General features: G+C 41.4%; 1 protein-coding gene across 2 annotated transcripts in view; it reads right to left on the bottom strand.

The window, feature by feature from the left end:
* LOC140667310 (uncharacterized) overlaps positions 1–21,325 on the bottom strand; it is a 76,979-nt gene continuing 55,654 nt past the window's right edge. For both annotated transcript variants that reach the window (XM_072895108.1, XM_072895109.1), the window contains 2 exons: positions 12,473–13,435; positions 1–11,550 (listed from right to left, as the gene is read on the bottom strand). In XM_072895108.1, coding sequence (XP_072751209.1) covers positions 10,782–11,550; positions 12,473–13,203 — 1,500 coding nt within the window. In that variant the 5' untranslated portion in view covers positions 13,204–13,435 and the 3' untranslated portion in view covers positions 1–10,781. The remainder of the gene's footprint in view (positions 11,551–12,472; positions 13,436–21,325) is intronic.

The raw sequence follows: 21,325 nt of genomic DNA, 5'->3' as shown, positions 1-21,325 counted from the left end.
TCTCTCTCTCTCTCTCTCTCTCTCTCTCTCTCCTCGCCACGCTCAACTAATAGAAAACTCGACAACATTGAACTATACTCGAGAATTATCGTCTAGACTATAAAATTCCAACAACTAAGTGGGCGCCCCCCTCTAGCCAAGAAACTAATGTGTACTAATACCAGGCGCCCTGCCCTTTTTTTCACTTCACCGACGATATCGTCCCGGATCTCGTCTGACCATCCTCGCCGTTCGATCTCTTTCTCCCTCGACGATCAATGATCCATGATTATTTGACATAAAATTTACCCAAGCGCGAGGAATTTTGTATCGTACAAATTTTAGTCTACCTCATTATTATGCATCTTTCTCTAATTCGTTTACTAATTAAGAACTAATTACAAGTTCAAAGAATAGCCGTCTCTTTTTTAGCAAAGATTTTGACAATTTTTTATTTCCTTCGACGAAAAAAATCAATACACTTCGTATTCTTTGACAATCTCGTCGACCGAATCAAATTGCGACAGGTTCCACTAATGTAAAGGAAAATTATTGAGAGAGATCTTACGACAGTCTCGTCGTAACGATGCGACGTCGACGGAGGATGATAGAGATCGACCGACGACGATCCGACTTCGATTTCCGAATAATCGATTCGTTCGGCAACCACCCTCGTCCATCGTGCTCGCATGAGAAACTATAAGAAAGAACGTTCACGAGAAAAGTGCACACACTCTTTTTTTCTTTCTCTCTCTCTCTCTCTCTCTCTTTACATTTCTCTCACACGTAGACACGCACGTATTCAACACGAGAATCAAGAAACCGCTCTCCATTTTTTTCCTCCTTCTATGAGTGAAGCGAAATTTCTTGAAACTTCTCGACGGATCTTCTACAAAAGCTCACGGGCCGATTCAAGGATGAGGTGGCGAGATGCGACAACGCGTTTGTTGTCGCTCTTTGTTTTCTCTCTCGTTTGATTACTTTCGAATCTCACGCTCGTCGTGCCTCCTTCGCTGCGCGCGGAAAGATTTTTTGTGCCGAGTCGTGATAACGGCGTGTAAGTATCGCTATCGGTCGGAAAAAGAAAGGTGGTTGGCTGCAAAAAATTTTTCTTATCAGACCACACACCACCTTTTTCCTCGTCATTTCATCCTCACCGCGAGCAAAATAAATTTTACTTCGTCGTAGAATCGATTAGGCGACTATTCCGAGCTTTGCGAGATACGAGGCAATTATCTGTCATAATTACTCAGACTCCGTTACGGTTCGAATGGCGGTTAATTTACATAAGACCGATAACATCTTACGCGCCACGCTCGGGGATAATCTGAGACCGGCGGGGACGATAAATCTTTCCTTGTGGATTCAACCCTCGACCGCGCTTGATTTCCTCCATGATTGCTCATTCTCGACGTGACTAAATATTCGAAATTATCGATCACATTTTATTTTATTTTACAGGTTCAAATATATATATATATATATTCTTGCCTGCAAAAAATAAAATTAGAAAAGTAGAGTTCAAAAAATAAATAAATAAAATAATAGTTTAGATAGAAGAGAAATTAATGCAGTGTTATATACGCATACATGTAACATCGTAATAAAGTTTTTTGTCGAATGGAAAAAATGAAATAATCGCGGTCGAGGGAACCTAGAGCACGCAACTCTCCTCCTATTTATTCGCTGTCCGTTTGATACTTGAAAAATAATACCATCTGGTTACGCTATTATAGTTGTTTCTGCGAGGTTACCCAAATAATCGCGTCCGAGGCCGCGCTCTCTTTGGAGTTTACTATTTATTCGCTAGGTTGAATGAATAGAGATGAGAGTCCTTCGCATTTCTCTCTCGACGGATAGAGAAAAGAGACTGGTACAAAAAGACGGGGTGATCGATATTTAAAGTATGTAATAACGAACAAAAAGCACTGACAAGCTGCAAAAATACATACAGAGAGGTACAAATATAATCGGAAACAAGTAATCGTAATGTTCGGAACTGGCGTGTGTGTCGTATTAAATTAAACGTTACGCACATGCGTATGCGCATTGTGTGTGTGTATATATATATATATTATAATCGTATTATTTTACAAACGTTTTGCATTTTTAAGCGCGGATATGCCATTTCACATAATCGTATCGATGATAATAATTTTCATCTTGGCGCTGCTCTCGATCAACGAAAGGACTATCAGCAATCGATTAAGTATCGTGTCAGTGTTAATTAATGCATCGCGAGGTTCTTTTTGTTTCTTACTTTTTCATCCTAAACGGGCTTTTTTTTGTTTCTCTTCGTTGCATTCTCTCCCTCTCTCTCGCTCAATCTCTCTCTCTCTCTCTCTCTCTCTCTCTCTCTCTCTCTCTCTCTCTCTCTGTCTTTCTTTTTATCTGGATTTCTCGCCATGCGCATAACACTGTTCCGCGACTCTCTTTTGTATGCTTTCGTTATTTATATATATGTATATATATAAAAATACAAAAAATAATTTACAAAATGATATTATAAGTTATATTACACGCGAGTTTTTTCGATATCAATATTTCGTGTCGGAGCCCCATACAAGTCGCTCGATAAATTTCAAGAAACGCCTCATCGTCGCTTCGTGACACTGTTTAAACAAAATATAATGTAGCAGTATATATGTGTATATATATATATATATATAATCGATATTTATATAAGTGTATATACATATGCATATACATATAATATATTCTACGTATATGCACGTGTCTATCTATATATAATATATTCACGGACCGTGATAGAAACAGAAACAAATCCATCATTAACAGGCTAATGTAGTTATCAAACCACTGTATTATATATTAACAAAAATATATATTATATATATATATACATATATGTATGTGTATATATATAATATAGTAATATATATATACTTTTTATATATTATATTTCTGTGACGCGCGACACGCACCGCTAATATAATCAAATATTATACAAAAACAACAATAACAAACTATATCAAAAGAAAAAGGTTGAACAATCTTAAGCGAGCTACAATAATTATAATATTTATATCATATCATATCATATCATATCATATCATATATCATATCATATCATATATATATATATATATATATGTATATATATGTATATGTATATATATATATATGTATATATGTGTAGGTAAAATCGACGTCGCGTCGCCGATGGTCTTCGTACAAAAATAAAGGAACAAAAAATCTAAAGCCAACAGAAAATACATCTCTAATATATATATGTATATATAAAAAAAGAAGAAAAAGAAAAATAAAAGAGACAAGAAAAGAATTAGTGTGAGATGTGAGAAAGAACCTATATACAGATATATAGGCGCGCTGTGTCCGTCTCTCTTTTTCTTCTTCGCGACTAATGGGTGGAGAATTAATCATAATCGTAATAGTATAATATAAATCGTAAGTATAATGCACACATACATCTGTAACAATCATAGGCGTGCGAAATCATTCTAATTTTTCTCATTCTGCACCGAGGAAAAAAGTAACTAAGGCGAACGAACGTGTCTTCACAGTTACACACACACATACACACACACACACACACGTACATGCACGCATATCTACATACATACATACATACATACATACATACACACACACACACACACACACACACACATACGCATAAAGTCAATCGCCATTCTCTCTTTCCCATTCGCACGAGCTTTTTTTTTCTCTACAAATTGCGTGGATGGGGGGGGGGGGCTTTGGAGTAGGGGCAATTAACAGTTACATTTAGGATTCGCTTACACGTAGTGTAACGTACTTTTTTTTCTTTTTTTTTCAACACCGAGAGTGTGATTTGGGTGGGGTACAAAAAGATTTCACAGAACTCTTTCGTCTCGACGTTGCCTCAAGGAAGGGTTCGCATTTCCGTTCGGCATCGATATCACGATAATTTCCCGCTTCTCCTATTTTCCTTTTCTCTTTCTCGATCTTCTCGTGGCTCGCGGCCGAAACGGAAACAAGCAAACGGCGATCGAGGGACGCTCGCCGAGAATCTTCCGCACGAAATCGAAGGACGATTATTTTATCCGAAATTTTTCAAAAGTCATTGCATATCTGCGTCTCAATAATGATCTCTTCCTCCTTCGATCTTCTCCTCGAGACTTTCCGCGAGGCAGTCCTCGTCCCCGTCGTCGCACCTTTCTCTTTCGCGCATCCTGCGCGCATTAAGTGTGTGTATGTATAATATATATATTATATATATGTATAATTATATATATATAATATATATTTATATTTATATATATATATATATGTATATAGTTTACATTCAGCAAGTAGTTAAAGTATTGAAAAATATATATGTAATTAATTACAAATCTAATTATCATCCTCTTGTTTAATTCATTACTTGGTAGAATAATCGATAGTTTCTTTTTTTTGGAAATTCTGTGTGTGTGTGTGTGTGTGTGTGTGTGTATGTGTACATTGTGGTGTTGTATGTGTGTGTATCGTGTAAAGTGTGTATCCATGTGATATCTCGATGCGCATTCGACGGTTCCGAAATACGTCATCCTCTTCTCCTCCTTCGTTCGGGATAATAATCCCGGCGAAAGATGAAAGAAAAGCGATTTCTTTTATTCATCCCCATCTCGTTCGATATCCCTCGAATGCGCGAGATCGCACGTTCTTTCGGGCTTTCCACAAACTGCTCGTCCTACATATTACTCCTCGCATGTGTGTGTTCCATCTTTTTATAAATGTAAGAATATATATATTATATATATTATGTCATATATATATATATTGCAGAGTGTGTTTGTTTTATCGCTACTTTACACGACGTTACCACGGTTATTTGTATTATTATTTTTTTTTTTGCCATTTATGTAAGAGACAATATCGATCTCGCTATAGTTTATTTTATAGACACATGATACTTTAAAGAGACAGATTACTGACTTCTTTTTTTTCTTCTTATAAACTCTTGTGTACCCGAGTGACTTTGAACGAACGTGTGTTGTGTATATATGTGTATGTGTCGCGTATATGTATACACTTACTTATATGTGTGGTTTCTGTTCTGAACTTTCCCTTTCAACGAATTAGTACATCCATTTTACGGGGTATGGAAAAAACTATGCGTAATTTTTTTTTTCTCGCTTACAAAGTGTTCATTACAATCGTATCGTAAACGTATAATACTATATGTTTTTGTGTATCTCAATTAATATATGCTCTATCAGTATTAATTATAGATTCGCTTAACTTTTTCCTCTCGTTCTCTCACTTTCTCTTTCTCTCTCTCTCTCTCTCTCTCTCTTTCTCACTGTTGATTCGTGCCGCTCTATTCGCGCCCAGGTGCGCATTTTTATTGCGCGCGTCTCCTATGTATTTAGTATATCCCCGTTTTTTTTTTTTTTATTCTCTTAGTTTCACTTTTGTTTGTTTGTTTGTTTTGAAGAGTATACATCGTGTTTGATTCTTCGCTAATCTGAGCCTCTCGTCTCAAGCCCGAGATCCATTTGATTCGCGACTTATTGCATTGTGAGTTGCCACTCTCGCTCTCGCTCTCTCCCTCTCTCTCTCTCTCTCTCTCTCTCTCTCTCTCTCGTCCTATCCCCGTAATTTCGCACTTTGTGCTCCGTCGTAGACTCCTCCTGTCTTCCTCCCACCTTTCCGTCGCTCCCGCTGGACCGTAAATTTTCAGATCGCGTACGATTCACGTCGAGCGTAAACCGATGTCTTTCATATAAACGTCGTGTGTTATTCGAGTGTCGTTCGAAAGTCCGGAGGCCCGAGATTCGTTTAAAGTCTGCAAAGTTTCCGCGGACGCGATGATTTCCAAAGTTTCTCGTTTCGCGCGCGGATTTCTTTTCAACCGTCATCCTCGTCCGGCTGTTTGAAATGTCAGCAGAATGCGACCGTCGAAACTTTCGCGATCTCGTGCCGGTAGAGAGAAAGAAAGAACTTCTCTCGTCCGGAATCTTCCTCTCGCGCGCAAAGTTAGTCGAAACCCGCGATGCGAAGGACCGATGGATTTTCTTTTCTCGATTTATTAATTTTTGTGATGCGAAAAAGAAAATCTGTGCCGCTTGAGGAATCACAATCGGATCGGTAGAAAAATTATGAGAATAAAGGCTGTGTCTTTTTTATAATCACAACGGGACGACGGAAACGAGGAGAGCGTCGAGTCGAAATTTTGCTCTTATTTTCATCTTCAATTTTCTTCCTCGCTCCTCTGGTTTCTCGAAGATTTCGATATTTAATTTATGTAGAAATTAAGTTGCTATTTTCGTAACAGGCAACAAACAGTTACCAGTTTACATTTAAAAAGAAAAAGCTTGTAGCATAACTAACTCTGTAGATTAAATAATTTCAAAAGATAATATAATCTTACTATTTAAAGTATCAAAGTAGATGATGAATTGAAAATTGAGAGCCAAAATAGAAGAAAAATTTCGACACAGATCCATTTCGTCGCGAGAGGAATTCTCTTTGCGTCGTCGTTTACGAGATTCGTTGACGGAACACGATGCGAAATTAGTCTCGACGCACAATGATACTCGAATACGTATCTAAAAAGATAAAGATGTCATTGAAGCGATTTTTTACATTAAGATTAAGTAGTCGCTTAAAAGATCGATATTTGTATTTTCTAAAAGAATAATTTTTTTCAAAAGAACTTTAATAATTTTGTAATAACAATTTTTTTGAAACCTGTAGAGTGAATTCGTGTAGGAAATATTTATCGATAAAATTTCATTATACACAGATATCAAATCGATTAATGAACCTCGATACGCACCGAGACACCATGTTGCAATTCGATCTTTTCCAGCGGCAATTTTCCCCCTCCCTCTCCCTCCATTCATAATCTCTATCTTACTCGCATCTTCGTCAATTTCTCTTTAACAATAGCAGGTACTAGCATAGCTACCACAGTCGTACGTATCGTTAATAGTTATAATTAAGTTTAGATATTACTAAAGGGTTCTGTCCTTCATCAGCGCGTCTACCCTCACGTCTACTTAGTTAATTTCGCGGTTAAAACTTGTTTCACACCTACCGGGCCCGCCCGGAGACCACCCGCCGACCACCCCTACATTTTTTTAAAAATCGACGCATTTGTCACTATATTTGTAACTACGTTCAATTACGTTATGTTTTGGACCAAAATGTTGTGTGTAAAAAAACGATTCTCTTCGTTTCTTTGAAATAACGCGATTGCAAGTTCCAAGGATTAAGTTGTAAGTTCGTTATCTATGTATTTTACAGAGACTTTATATTGAAAAATAGGTCTTACACCAAGCACAAATTACGCTAATTTCTTAGATCGTCCATTAATTAGAGAGATAAAGATAATTCGCTACAAGCTCTATATAAAAATGCGCGTAAGAAAGAACGACTTAATCACACATCTCGTCTAGAAAGATAGACCCTAGAGAGACCTCGTTTCACCTCGTAGAAATTAATCTAAGGAGAAGAGACACGCTGCTCAATCGGATCGGACTGGCGCTTCCGGTGATCTCCGGGATTTTCTCTTTCGCCCTTCGGGCCCGTTTTCCTCTCGTTTTGTCCCACGACCACAGGATTAAACACTTTTGAATACTTTTAGCACCTAGTGCGCGCGGCCCGCGGCTCGCGGCACCTCCGCCGCTGTTACTGTCGGCTCTCGTCAGCGAGACCGTCGATCGCGAGATTGTCGAAAGAAATCAGGCGCACAATGGAAAATCCACCTCGCCTATATCCGCGAAACTCCCATTCAATCGAGTTTCTCAAGTTGTGTATACACTGATGAACGTTATTATTATTATCATCGGCGGGGGGGGGGGGGAGGCGGATTACAAAGTAACTTTGAATTAGTTGCAGTATTGATTCGAGGCACGATCTCGAAACTGGATGGAATATACAGAGCCAATGCTCATTTTCACGCAAGCCATAATTGTCTCCTTTTGTACAGACGAGTTTAAAAGGGAAGACGATTCCGATCAAGTGAAAGAGGAATTTTCATCAAGTGTCTCTATTCCGAGTGGTCGTTTGCCATTGATATCATAAGTTTACAGTAACGTAACGGCAAAGTAAAGCTCCGATAACGTTTTAAGATAAACATTTTGTAGGGATCAATCGCTACGCTAATTTACAAGTTTACATTTTTACTTTTATTTATTATAAGAAAATCTATTTTTTTTTTTTTTTTTTTTTTTTTTTTGTAAATTTGTAATAAGTGAAATAATCGTTTAATTTAAGTCGTAATTGAAATGTATTAAGAGACGATCGAATTTCGAGGCGATTCTCGCGATCGGACGAGCTCGTCGACAATAACACGCGGCCTTTTAATTACATAATCACTTAATTAACTTCGTGAACGTTAAGCGACAACTCGTTGCTCTTGCGAAACTATATCCCCCGCCCGACTCGAACATTCTTCTTTTGGATTGGCTCTCTTTTTCACGCTATTTTTGTACTTGATACTTTTTTTTAGCACCGTAAAGCTCAGCGGGCGACTCCGTTCGGTTTGATTAAAAGGACGCTGTCAGGAGAAATCAGCTTTGCTTCGAATCGCGCTTTTTAATTATCGTATTTGAAGCAATTTATTTTGATCAACAAATTACGTTCCTTGCTCGTCTACAAATATAATTATTTATATAAATAGAGTACTCTCTACAACGATTATACAAAATAATAACGAGAGAATTTCCGGATTCGTTTAAACACATAGCGGCAAAGGGGCCATGGTTTAACGATTCGAAGAGATTTTCTCCGACAGCTTGGAGGGTCATCGACTCCGGATGTCAAATCGAAAGGCAATATCTCGAAAGGAAATCGATTCCCGATGGTTTTTCTGGGGCGGGCGGGGACCGGCAACGAGGCCACTCAACGTCCCTTACGAACACACCGGTTGGCTCTTTTTCTATTTCTTCCTCTCCTCTTCTTTCTCCCACTGCATATCACTCGCCACACTCTTTCGCTCTCTCGTTTCTCTTTCTTTTTCTCTCTCTCTCTCTCTCTCTCTCTCTCTCTCTCTCTCTCTTTCTTTCCTACGTTCTACTGCATTTATTATAAAAATAAAATGTAAAATCGTACCGAGGACGAGTTTTCCGAACGGTATAAAACTGCGAGCAGCTCTCTCTCTCTCTCTCTCTCTCTCTCTCTTTTCCCTACGCTATCACTCGTGGAAGGTCCGATCCTTCGTCTCGATCGTGTTGTTTCTCTTTATACTATCGTACCGTCTCGTGCGAATGAACAAGCCGTCATTTGTTTTATTTAGGTTCTTCCTTTCTCTCTATTCAAAAGTTTTCCGCGGAAAAGCTAGCCGCGATCCGATCTTCAGATTCGTTTTTCGAACGCGCGCTTTACGTACTTAGTGCCTGAATAGTCTCCGCGTTGCAATTCGGAATGGCATTATCCGGTCTGCGCGAAACGCAAGCGACGACGCCTTGATGCGGAGAAAGTTTGGAAGACACCTTTTTTTTTTAATCGATCTAATGTCGGAGCTTGGCGACAGTTCGCTCGACACGAGTCGGGGACAAGTGTTGTAGTTCCTACACCGTTTCGCGAGAACCCGTGAAGAGTGAGTGTGCATATCTTGAATATAATACATAGGCTCTACAGATATATTCATTATTCAATTCTTTCCGACTATATACCAGTGAAAAAATAAATTATTACACATTGGTAATATCTGTGTGTGGGTTAGTGTTTGCGTATATATGTAATTTCTCTCTCTCTCTCTCTCTTTTTCTCCTCAATACGTATGTGTCTCGCGTGTGACGTGTGGTGATCTACGTAGTGTGCCCGCGTGGGTATCGTATGTATAGGATCGTTTAAGGGAAGATCGGTATGTATACATCTGCATATGTGTGTTTGTGTGTGTGTGTGTGTGTGTGTGTGTGTGTTGTGTGTGTGTCGCGTGTATTTCTATGTGTAACGCGTCAAGTGTGTCTTTACTGTCCTAGATGTCGGCGCTTAACGCGTCGTTCAAACGTCTGCCGATCCGCCATGTATGCGTATATCTTTGCGTGTATATGTATTTATAATGTGTGTGTGTGTGTGTGTGTCATGTGTGCAGTGGTCACATGGCGCGATGCGACTATCGTCGAACGAGCGTCTCACGCCGTTCCATCGCAATCGAGTCCTTATCGGGTGTTTCAACTTTAACACATATACACGCTCTCGTTAGTCGTTTTTAGCCGTTTTCCTTTCTCCTTTTCCTCCTCTTCTCTTCTCCACGCCTAAGACGTTCCGCACGCACACGCTATTACCTCGCAACCAGGCATCGTCTCCACACGCACATCTCCGTTCTATCGCGCCTTCTTTCCTCGCCTCGATCGCTTCCGGGATCGTCATCGGTGTCGATCGCCGAGGCAGCTCCCTCTCTCTTTCTCTCTTTCTCTCTCTCTCTCTCTCTCTCTCTCTCTATCTCTCCCCCGGTCGTCGGTAGCTACCGATAATGTGTATATACAAAGTAGTTTCTTGTATTGGGAAAAATCGAACGAAAGAGCATCCTGAGAAAGCGTCTGGATGGGACTCGCGAGAGAAGACAGTTGAAACTTGTCGACCGTTTGCTGACGCGATCCGGGAAGAGAGACACAGAGTGGGACAGGCTTGAATTATCATCAAGGTACGGAAGCCGGACTCTGGACGCCGTCTCGACGACGGAGTCTCGGAGACAACGGTCTGCCATTCTCCTTCCTGCCCGCCGTCGGACCAGCGGCACCGATGACGAAGGAACCGCGCGCGTCAGGACGCCGATGCTGTCGACGTCCTACCGCGGCAACGTTGCCGACGTTGATGGTTTGATGAGCACGCGCGGCGAGGTATTAGTTGGCCACGAGCAGATGCTGATATTGGCTGGCCGGGTAGGGCGCGACCGAGCCGAGGCCGAAGTTGTTGAGGCCCTCGACCAGGGCGCTCTTGTCCTGTTGCTGTTGCGCCGCCGCCGCTGCCGCGCCGGCGTTGCTCGTTGCGGAGCCGATCGGACCGAGGTTACCGCTACCGGTACTCTGGGCGCCAGCGGCGCCGGTACCCGTGCCGCCGTTCACGCTGCCACCTGTACCGGCGGCGCCGGTGCCGTTCATGCCACCGCCGTAAAACTGATGGCCGGCAAGCGCGGTCGGGTCGAGATACGACGACGGGAACTTGGCGCCGGCGTAGAGGTCAGCCGGCAGGTAGCCACCGTGGTTCGACGAGTCGAAGATGTTGCGATGGGGGAACTGCGCGTGATACGCCGCTGCCGCAGCCGCTGCGGCCGGGCCATGTTGGAAGAAGTACGCGCTTGGGTCCGTGTGCTGCTGAGCGGCACCTGCCGCGGCGACTATGCTACCGGGCGATAAACTGCGACTGCGCGGCGAGCTCTGTGAGACCGGTAGACCCGCTGCACCGCCCGCGGTCACCTGTTGCTGCTGCTGCTGCTGCTGCTGCTGCTGCTGCTGCTGCTGCTGTTGCTGCTGCGGCGGTTGTTGTTGAGGCGGCTGCTGGTGCTGCTGCGGCTGCTGCTGCTGTTGCTGCTGATGGTGGTGGTGATGGTGGATCTGCTGCTGCATCGCTGCGCGCTGCTTTATATAGTTTGAGAACTCGGTGGGCGACATCCTGAAACCGAGCGGTACCGTGCGGTTCATCAGTGCGCGTGTATACGTGTGTATGTTTGCGTGTGTATGTCCCAGGGTGATGGATCGTCTCGCGGTCCGGTTAATACACGTGGGTGGCTAAAAGTTATCCTTGCTATTGACAATGTACGATAGATACGTTTTGTTACTATCTATAAGCTTCGGATAGGCATGCTTAGTTACTTTGTGTCGTACTGCTAATTTTTCACCTTAAAGGTGGTCCCACCGTGCAATTTGTTTTTTTCTTGTACCGCGGGAACTAACGATAAATAGAGTTAATTTTTATCGGGGATAAATGTGAGATTATACCTGAGACAATATCAAGCAGCATTCTATGAATATACATACATATAGATTAGATTATCTAAAGGATTTTTGAGGAGTGTTGAAAACAAACAAGCTTAAATAAATAATCTACTTTTAAATAAATTGCATTGTAATTTGTTTAATATTTTTTTATACATTGATGTTAACACTTCTTGAATAGCAATCAATTTTAATTGCACCGTGTACGATCAATCTCCACCGCGACAATTACATTTATCGTTATAAAAAATTTATTATATATTATAAAAAAAAAATAATTATACTGTTACACTATTTTTTGTTGTAAATCTCGCAATTATCATATAATTTAGAAAATGAATGCTTATTTGTATTCATGAGCAATTGCGGTGACTAATCATATGAATATTTTTAAAGGATATTTAAAAAAAGTAAATAAATATTAAAAAAATATTAAACAATATTTAAAAAAAAAAAAAAACAAATAAACTTTAACTCCACAATGATGGGCAAGTTAATTCGCGCTCTGAATATTCGTAAGCTTTGATATAATAATTAAATTTGAATTAAATTTATCAATTAGTCGAAAGAGTAAGAGGAATATTGTTCTATCTACTAACCTGTTGGCGCGTTTGCTGCTAGTCTTAAGCTTGGTGCTGCCAAACTTGGTTTGGGCAAAGGTGGCGGTGGTGAAGGTAAGCGGGGCGGTGGTACGCGGGATGAAGGCCGGCACGGGGCTGGGCGAGCCCTTAAAGGAGCTGGTGATGGGCGTGGGCGAGGGCGCCGACGAGGAGCCGGATCCGTGGCCGTTCTGTTGATTGTTGGACGAGCCGTTGCTGGTATTACTGCCGAGCGAGCTCGAGAACGGCGACGTGGACTTGGGGCTGAGGCTAAGACCGCTCAGGGACGTGCTGACGGCCTCGATCGGCCTGAAGCACTGCGCTTCCGGATTGAAGGTCTTGGTGACCTCGCGATCGGCCGAGGTCTCATCGTGGGGGTCGCCGGTCTCCGAGTACAGGATCTTCACGGCGTTCAGCTCGCCGATTCGGTAGCTCACCTCACCGGGATCGACCCAGACGGCGAGTTCGGCCGGCAGGTTCTCCAGGATGTCCTGGATCGGGACGCCGCTCTCCTTCGCGGCGCGTTCTAGCACCGGGTCGACCGGGTCGCCGGTCTTGAGGCACCTGAACGCCGAGCCCTTGAACGGCTTCTCCGGGTACCAGTGGCCCTTAAATTTATCCTTGAGCGCCTTCTCAAGCTCCTCGCCGAAGATGTTGACCCGTCTGCGCGGCAGTTTGTTGTAGAGATACGATATCACGAAGTTAAGCGCCACCTGCACCTCGATATGCATCTTGGCCTTTGGTGGGAGAATCTTTGGGCTGTTGTCGTCGCTCGCACCGGGATAGCACCGAGGACGTCCGCACGATCGGCCGTCTTGCCACCGGCGGGGAATTGTTCCGGAGATGGTGGTGTGTTATATACACGTGCGCTCGACTAACGGAGCTACCGGATGTAGTGACCGTTGACTTTTCACCGCGCGCAGACCGTCAGGCGAGTCAGAGTAGTCGCGAATATCTACGGATCTGTAATCATACATATAAAGAGGAAAATTATGCAAAATCTACCGCGTAATAAAAATTAGTAATGCAATAATAATTGGTCTTATTATGCGCGATTTCTTTAAAAAATTGCTTCATGTACATAACTTTTATTACATAATAGACATTGATTTCTACTTTATATCAACTCAAGTAACATTTCTTCAAATATTTTACTATACAAAAAAATAAATATTGAATTTAATTATAAATATTTGCCAAAATTTTTGCAGAATCAAACAACGATAAATGCATTGTATTGACGTATTAAAAAAAAAAACTCAGATCTCAATACATTTTCAAAACTTTTATCAAAGGAAAAGGATGCTTATCTTTTTGATAAGGAGAACACTGATTTGTTTTTGATTTGCCTACATGAAATATCCCTTATAGAAACTAATTGAATAGATTTTTTGAATAGATCTTTTCCTATCATTCTCGATGCAGCTAGCTGGCAAATTCCCCCTTTCAATTTCCAATTCAATTCATACATTACGGGGTTAAACGTGCTTTCGTGGCACCTATTCTACTCTCCTCTCGGCAAACCTTAATTACGATTCACAAATGAGTGGCGCCAAGTTTGTCGACCGTCGAATGGGAACGTTATCGCGCGGGGCGGCGCCCGTTTTCTCATATTACGCATTATCAGAGACTGACAATGGATCGTCGAGTGCGTTCTCTCTTCACCCCCCGCTTCTCGCCAAGTTGTATACAAAGATCGGGATATGCAAAAATTTCGCGCGGTGCGAGATCGCGTCAAAGGGACTCGGCGAGCTCGTCTTATGGAGAAAAATTCGAATAGCGTTTATCGGTTCCTTTCACGAGCGCGAGGTTCGCGCGCATTGAAACGGAACGCGGCTTCCGGTTACCTCGCCGCCGTTTCTCGGCCTCGTGCGCTCAAGGAACCGGAACAGAGAGCCAGACCGATCGTTTCCCTCTCGAGACGCGTCTAGAGATAATGCTACCTCGAGCCAGTATCGATGAAGGATGAAAGAGTCTGTGGAATCTTATGAGAATCTTATTCCCGCGTGATGTGTATGTATGTTAAATTTAATAACAATTTTTAGAATCCAATTAAAAATATTATAGACAAAATTAAATCAATATTAGATAATCCGATTACAATTTTTACGCGATTGAAAATGTTCATTTAAATAATAAATTATAATGTAAGCGTATTTGTGATCAATTACGACTAATCGACTGATATTGACACGAGTCGACACGATCTCAATTGGTTCCTTTGACGATTTCGAAAATTTCAAGCGCACCATACTATTATTTATATATTTTAAGGATTTTATACGCGTCATTTTCTCCCCTTTGCCCCTTTGCCCCTTTGCCCAGGTGAGATCTCACAACTCTAACATTCCGTTGCGCTGTTTTTTACGGTTGTTTACGCGCGTCACGTGTAAATTATGCAACGCGTGACGCATGTGCCGCTCGTATAAAAGTGCTTACGTCTCCGCAGATGCAGCTCCTCTAACGCAAACGAGTCGCGAGATAATATAAAAGGGGGACTTTGTGCCCTTTTAGATACATCTTGAGAGAAGTAAACGTCTATCCGCCAGCAGAGCCGCCGCAATCGCGAAAGTTGTTTCTCTCTTCGAATGGCACCGAGAGCGAAAGGTGCTTCTGTTCTCCTTCTCCCGCCCCTTTCTGATGCCCCCTTCCTCCTTCTTTTCTCTTTTCTCGCAATAAAGATTCTTGGGCGTCTACCAAGGGCTTCTTCTCCGCGACTGCCGAGGTATATCCGGCACGACCCGAACCGAGTCTTGGAACTCGATTCCGCCTTTTCTGGCTTCTCTCCTTCGACCTCGCAATGTCGCTCTATTCGAGAAGAAGAGAGAGGAGAGAAGGCAAAGGGGAGGAGAGACGGGAACCGCAAAAGAGTTTCTACGACTTTCGGGCCGGTGACCCTCTTGAAGACACGAGGTGACTTGGTTTTTTTTTTTACCGTTCTTCCGTTTTTCAGTTCTTCCGTCTTCTCTCTCACGCGGATTTTATTTCTCAAAGCTGCTATAGAAGAGTATACACCCCATCTGTAAAAATAGAAGCGTACGTACATGCTGCACACGATCGCATATTGCGTCTGAAATATTTCAACAAAGACCTTTTATGTCTTATCGAGTCCAACGACAATGTATCTTGTGATTATCGTTTGTTCGGGGAAAAAAAAATAATTTATATTCTTCCACGCGGTATATTTGTTTCTTTGTTGGAAAAAAAAAAAAAAAAAAAAAAAAAAAACTTGCCAGCTATTATTCGTACTAAAAAAATACAAGATTTTTTAAGATATCTAAGAATATTATTTAATGGAGAAGAAAACATATCACATATACATTTATAGAGAATTGAAGAGGGACTTCTCGTCGCGCACGCAACGAATGGAATGTATCGCGATAAAATATTTCCATGGAGACGAAAATATGATTTCCTCCGACTTTCCTATCGAGGAGAGAATCTCGCGCTTCTCGGCTTCCGCCCGCGCATCTGCGTTTTTTCCGGCCGGCTACTCCATTCCACGGTGGGCTCGCGAGGATATGTAGGTTAAAGCTATAGCGACGGTCTCTCCACTTCCAGCGAGACCGGGGTTGCTTGTGTAGGTGTAGGTATTGATCCCGCGGCAACACAGGGCTGCCGGAAGGTTCTCGAGTTAAAAATACACGGCCTTGCGGCTCCGCGTGCTCGCCAAGTGCCGTAATTTCCGCCACCTTGATTTCCCTGCGATATTCCTCGACCCCCGGTTTACCCGGACTTGGTCGGGTTTGACCGAAAAATCATTGCGTCGCTCTACTGCCCATCTTCCTCTCGACTACTCCTCCCCCCCCCTCTCTCTCTCTCTCTCTCTCTCTTTCTATCGATCGTCTATTCAAAACTTTGAGGCATAATTACGGATGAATATTGAGTAATTAATTTAACACAGTTTATAAACTTGCAAATTTCTTGATCAATTCAACTAATAACGTATGCGACTATTATTTAACAAATACTTTGTATTTGCGATTCGAGCACTTGAATTGGAATTCATTTTGGACCGCTCAAATCGCTCGCTCGCTCGCATCGATCTCAGTAAATTATATTTTAAATGAAACAGCTCTCTGACAATGAAATACAAGTGCAATTTTACAAGTCTTTCTCCAGCTTTTTGCCAACAACAAATCACTAGAGAGTAACACGTTTAACTTTGTTATCGCCCGCTAATTATTCGCGTGTCGGAGAGATCGTTTCGCGGCGGCAGGTGTCAAAGTGTCAAAGGGATTTTTTTTTTTTTTTTCTCAACCTCTGCCCCTCTCGTAGAGACGCGATCGAGCCCGGATTGCCCGGCGCGCTTTGTATTTACGCCGGACTGAATGGAGGTCGCGCGACAGAAGAGGTGCGCTGGTATGTGGGCCGGAGATATAAAGCGTCCTTCGGCGAATCAAGTCAATGGAGCGCGGGGGCTCTCCTCCCTCCTGCGGAGCTGATATTCTCCACGTGGAGAGGAATTGTGCGCGAGAAGCGACGGCGCGGCGCGGCGCGTCCTTGTCGCGACGCGACGTCGTGGCGATCGACGCGGGGGGAAAGAGAGAAGTGGCGTATCCGGCTAATTAACCCCCCTCCCCCTCCCCCTCCCTCTCCCTCTCCCCCCGCCCCCGGCCACTCACTCGCGTTACTCGCTTCGTCGACTCATCGTGTGCGCGCGAAATACCTCGACCGCTTGATCGCGCCAGATCAATGCACTCGACGAGAGGTACCTATGACGTATCGTGGTCACGTAGCTAGCACAAACAAGGTGATTCCCGATGCCATCGTTAGTCGTTTCTTAAGACGCGGACGGAAGAGTGGGGTAGCTCACAGGTTAGATAAAAGAGTGCAATCGAATGAAGGGACACGGCTCAATAATTAAAGACAGCCTAAATTTAATGCTAAAAAGATGGAAAATGTTCTCCTTTCAAAATTATCGCCAAAAGTGTGTCGAGTATCTATAAAATATTTATATATACATATGTTGTAATTAAAATTATTGAGAAGATATAATAAAGAGATTCGATCGTATTCCTATATATATATATATATATATAGTCAAAATTTTACTTCAATTTTCAACCTTATTTTTCTCACGCTTATAATTTCTAGATGATTTCGATAGTTTAATTTATATATCATATATATATCATTATTTATTGAATAAATGACATTTTTATAATTTATTATACAGTACCGGCCAAAAATATATCACCTTTAGGATTTTTGAGCATAAATTTAATTTAATTTACTTACTTATAAAATTAATTTTTTATATTATTAAAATTAAGTTTTTATATTATTTTATGAAAAATATTTTATTCAATAAGTTGTATTTACTATCAAAACATATATTATGATATTATAAATATTCATGCACTTTGAATAAAATTATACTCAAAAATACTAAAGGTGATATATTTTTGGCCGGTACTGTATTTATTAATGTACAAAAATTTATATAGAAAAATTAAGCTTCTATTTTGTATTTCAAATAAAACAATTTCCTAATTAAATATTTAATGGAAAAACTTTTATCAAAACTGTAAATTAAACAGTTTCAAAAGATAGTGATTTAACTGTGTTTAAAATATCAAAAAAGATGTTAGATTGAAAATTGAAATTAAAAGTAGGAGAAAATTTAGAGCTCACATGAGGAGTGATACAATATTTCAAAATTCCAAGATCGAATTGCAATTTTTAAAAATCTCGAACCACATTACTTTTTACACCTTTCCAAATTACTTTGATTAAATTTTAGTCTCTATCGATCTAACATAATAATTTCATCACTTTACATAATATTTTAGCAGCAACATCTTCCCCATTAACTAATACTCGTTAATTCTTTCAATGTTGCAACCTTGTGCATGTGTATGGATTTATTCTACATGCGAATTGAGGAAACTACTTGTGACTACTTATAATAATTTTCCAAGTTACTGTGATTTCAAACACTCGAGTTAATTATCGCAACTAATTTCGAACAATTCTCTTGATTCGGGATTCAACGGAGCGCATTAAGTCCGTCAGAGCGCGCGCGCGCACTCTCAGCTTAACATATACACCCGGCTTAATCGATCCCCGAAGAAACAGCAGGGAACTGATTTAATTACGTCGGTCGTGCAAATTAGGTCAAGACGGCGCACCCCGACGTACTTCGTATCGGATAAAGGCGTCGTCCACGAGGCTCTAAACTCAAAGTCACCCAAGAGGTGTTCTGGAAAGTGCCACGAGTGCCGCCGAGTAATCGATTCTAGTTTCGATTCTAGAATCTGTTTGAGGATTACCTGATCGTTCCGCGACGATTACTTCGCTCCGGAACGCGACGCGAGAGGAATCGCGTTGCGTAACCGCACAACGTCCGTCGATTATACAACAAATCGTCCTCGGTCGAGTCACGTGCGCGCGTGTTCATCCATCTAAAAGCCGATGTTTATAAGCCGGACGCGAAGAACGCATCGCATTGACGCCGTATTAATTGGTAGAATCCCAGCCATGGAACTTTCATAACTATTTGACAGATCACATCGATGGAATAATCGTGTCGCTCTTAATTGAAAATTTCGAAACAAACGGCATACATATGTATATACTTTCTTAACTAAATTATTGAATATGTCACTGTTTTAATCAGCGACAAGATTTCATCGAAGATCGGCAAGTATTGAATTGATCTTCAGTGAAAATATTCATATACATTGCTGCCCCGTCTCATGTTTCATTGAATAGGTGTGGCACTAAAATATTTCGCATAAATATATAGTATATTCCAATTCAGAATTATACGCACATTACACTTGTGATAAAATTCGGATATACATTTCTTTAATAAAATTTATATGAGATTATTTTATATATATAAGACGTGCGGCATTTTAAAAAACATTAGATGCTTCTTACGAATGTCGTAAAACGTCAAGACGCGATCATTACATCATCGTTTTTTTCTTTTATGTACCAAAATAGAAAATTAATCGCGCGGAATGAAACACCTTGAGAGTGAGAATCCTCACACGCGTTTAAATCCCGACTATTTCTCGAACACGTGACCGACCGCTCGCGTGACACTCGCCTAATCTCCCATTCTTGATGTAACCCGTATCGCGACAGATTTCGCGCCACATTAATCGACAGTTACGATAAATTTCCATTGACGTGTGTTTAAGAGTGAAATCTAAGCGTGATACAAACAAACGATCGCACGAGATTCTCGTTTCTCAGATTGCCATTGGATGAATTGTATCGAATTATAAATAAGACACTTTGCGAAGAATGTCCGCCAAGTTTTCTCATTTAACGCTAATCGCGAATATCCTTACTTATCGGAAGGAACGCACTCGCATCCATTATGGATCGACCTACTCTACTGATGGAGGCGATTCTTATTGAACTTTATTGTGTAGGTTATAATAAATCCTCCCTCTCCCCCGCTCTCTCGCCCTATCTCTCTCGGATACTCCCCATCGCCCTCCTTTCCTTCCCCTCCTCTCTCCTTCCCTATCTTCTCGCTCGTCGGTCTTTCTCGAGCGCGGTGCCAGGCGGACCGACAGATCAATACGACACAGTCTCTGCGGACACGGGCGCTGCTGCTCCAGATAACAAGGCGAGAACGCGGACCTGCCCTATAAGCCTCCATTTAAATAGCGCCCCAAATACGTAGGTCGGTAGGTAGGTAGGTAGGTAGGTACGTAGGGGCGGCTCCTCCCACGGAAAAGATGCCGAGTCCTTTCCGAAGGGTCATATCCCCATCGAGCATACCCGGACCTGGGCCAAAGTGGAGTTATGCATTACGTCATGCATTTTTTGGCTCGCCGCCATTGCGATTCCATCTTTCGGAAAACTAATCTTTGCAGAGACTATTTTTTAAATTTAGTTTAAAGTCGTAAATAAAATGTGACGCATTAATTTTTATTCGCATATTTCAAACGTATGATAAAATTTATTTCACAGAAGGCACTGAAGAAATATTTGCACTTTTAACAGTAAATCATAAAACTCATTTCACACTGCGAGATTAAAATAAATATACATCTTTTATCAATATATGTACACAAATTATATATTTTTTTAAATAAAATAAATATCATCTATATCTCTGAAAAAGTTACTTTTATCCTAATGGATAACAGGGAAAATACCGTTGATTTCAGCCAAGTTTAGAAACCGTAACGACATTGCTTTCAGAATAAACGATTTCTTCACGAATCGTCCGTTTCTACAAGATGCAATTAAACGCTGTGTTATCATCGTGAAACAATTTAAAAACAAAATGCACTTTGATTGCACGCGTGAGCGCGCAAACTTTATGAATCGCTCCGAGTGAAGAATACATTTTATTATGGCTTTACCGCTCTCTTCTCTCTGTGTCTCTCTTTTCTCTGCAACTCTGCGAGTTGCGTCCGATATTACAGCACAAAATCGAAATGGCGACGTGTCACCGTATCGTTGATTGACCTAATTACGCAGAAACTGATGCTCGCGCGACGCAACCGTATCGATTTATCGTTTATCTTGCGAGCGGGAATTAAAATTAAAAATTCCGTCGAGAAAGCACGACGGTTTGTCGCGTATAATATATTCTCCAACGCTTTTATATACCTGACTGAAATACCTTACCATAAGTGGCCTCAATTCCATCGTATTCCTTTATTATTTCGATCGAATCTAGTTACGATAAAATACGAGAGAAAATTCAAATTCCAAGACTCTCAACAGCGGAAAGTCTGAGAGATAAAATGAAATATTTTTTCGTCCGACAATAAACTACCTGAAAATAATGAATCGATGAATTCGCAATCGATGACTCGGAAATTGATAGTAATAGAAGAAACGAAGATGCGCTCGCGACGGTGTCGTAAGACGGAT

Source organism: Anoplolepis gracilipes, chromosome 6 (genome assembly GCF_047496725.1).
Source record: "Anoplolepis gracilipes chromosome 6, ASM4749672v1, whole genome shotgun sequence".
In the NCBI taxonomy this organism is placed as follows: Eukaryota; Metazoa; Arthropoda; class Insecta; order Hymenoptera; family Formicidae; genus Anoplolepis; species Anoplolepis gracilipes.
Note: the sequence above shows the minus strand (reverse complement) of the source record. Positions and strands in the feature narration are given on the sequence as shown.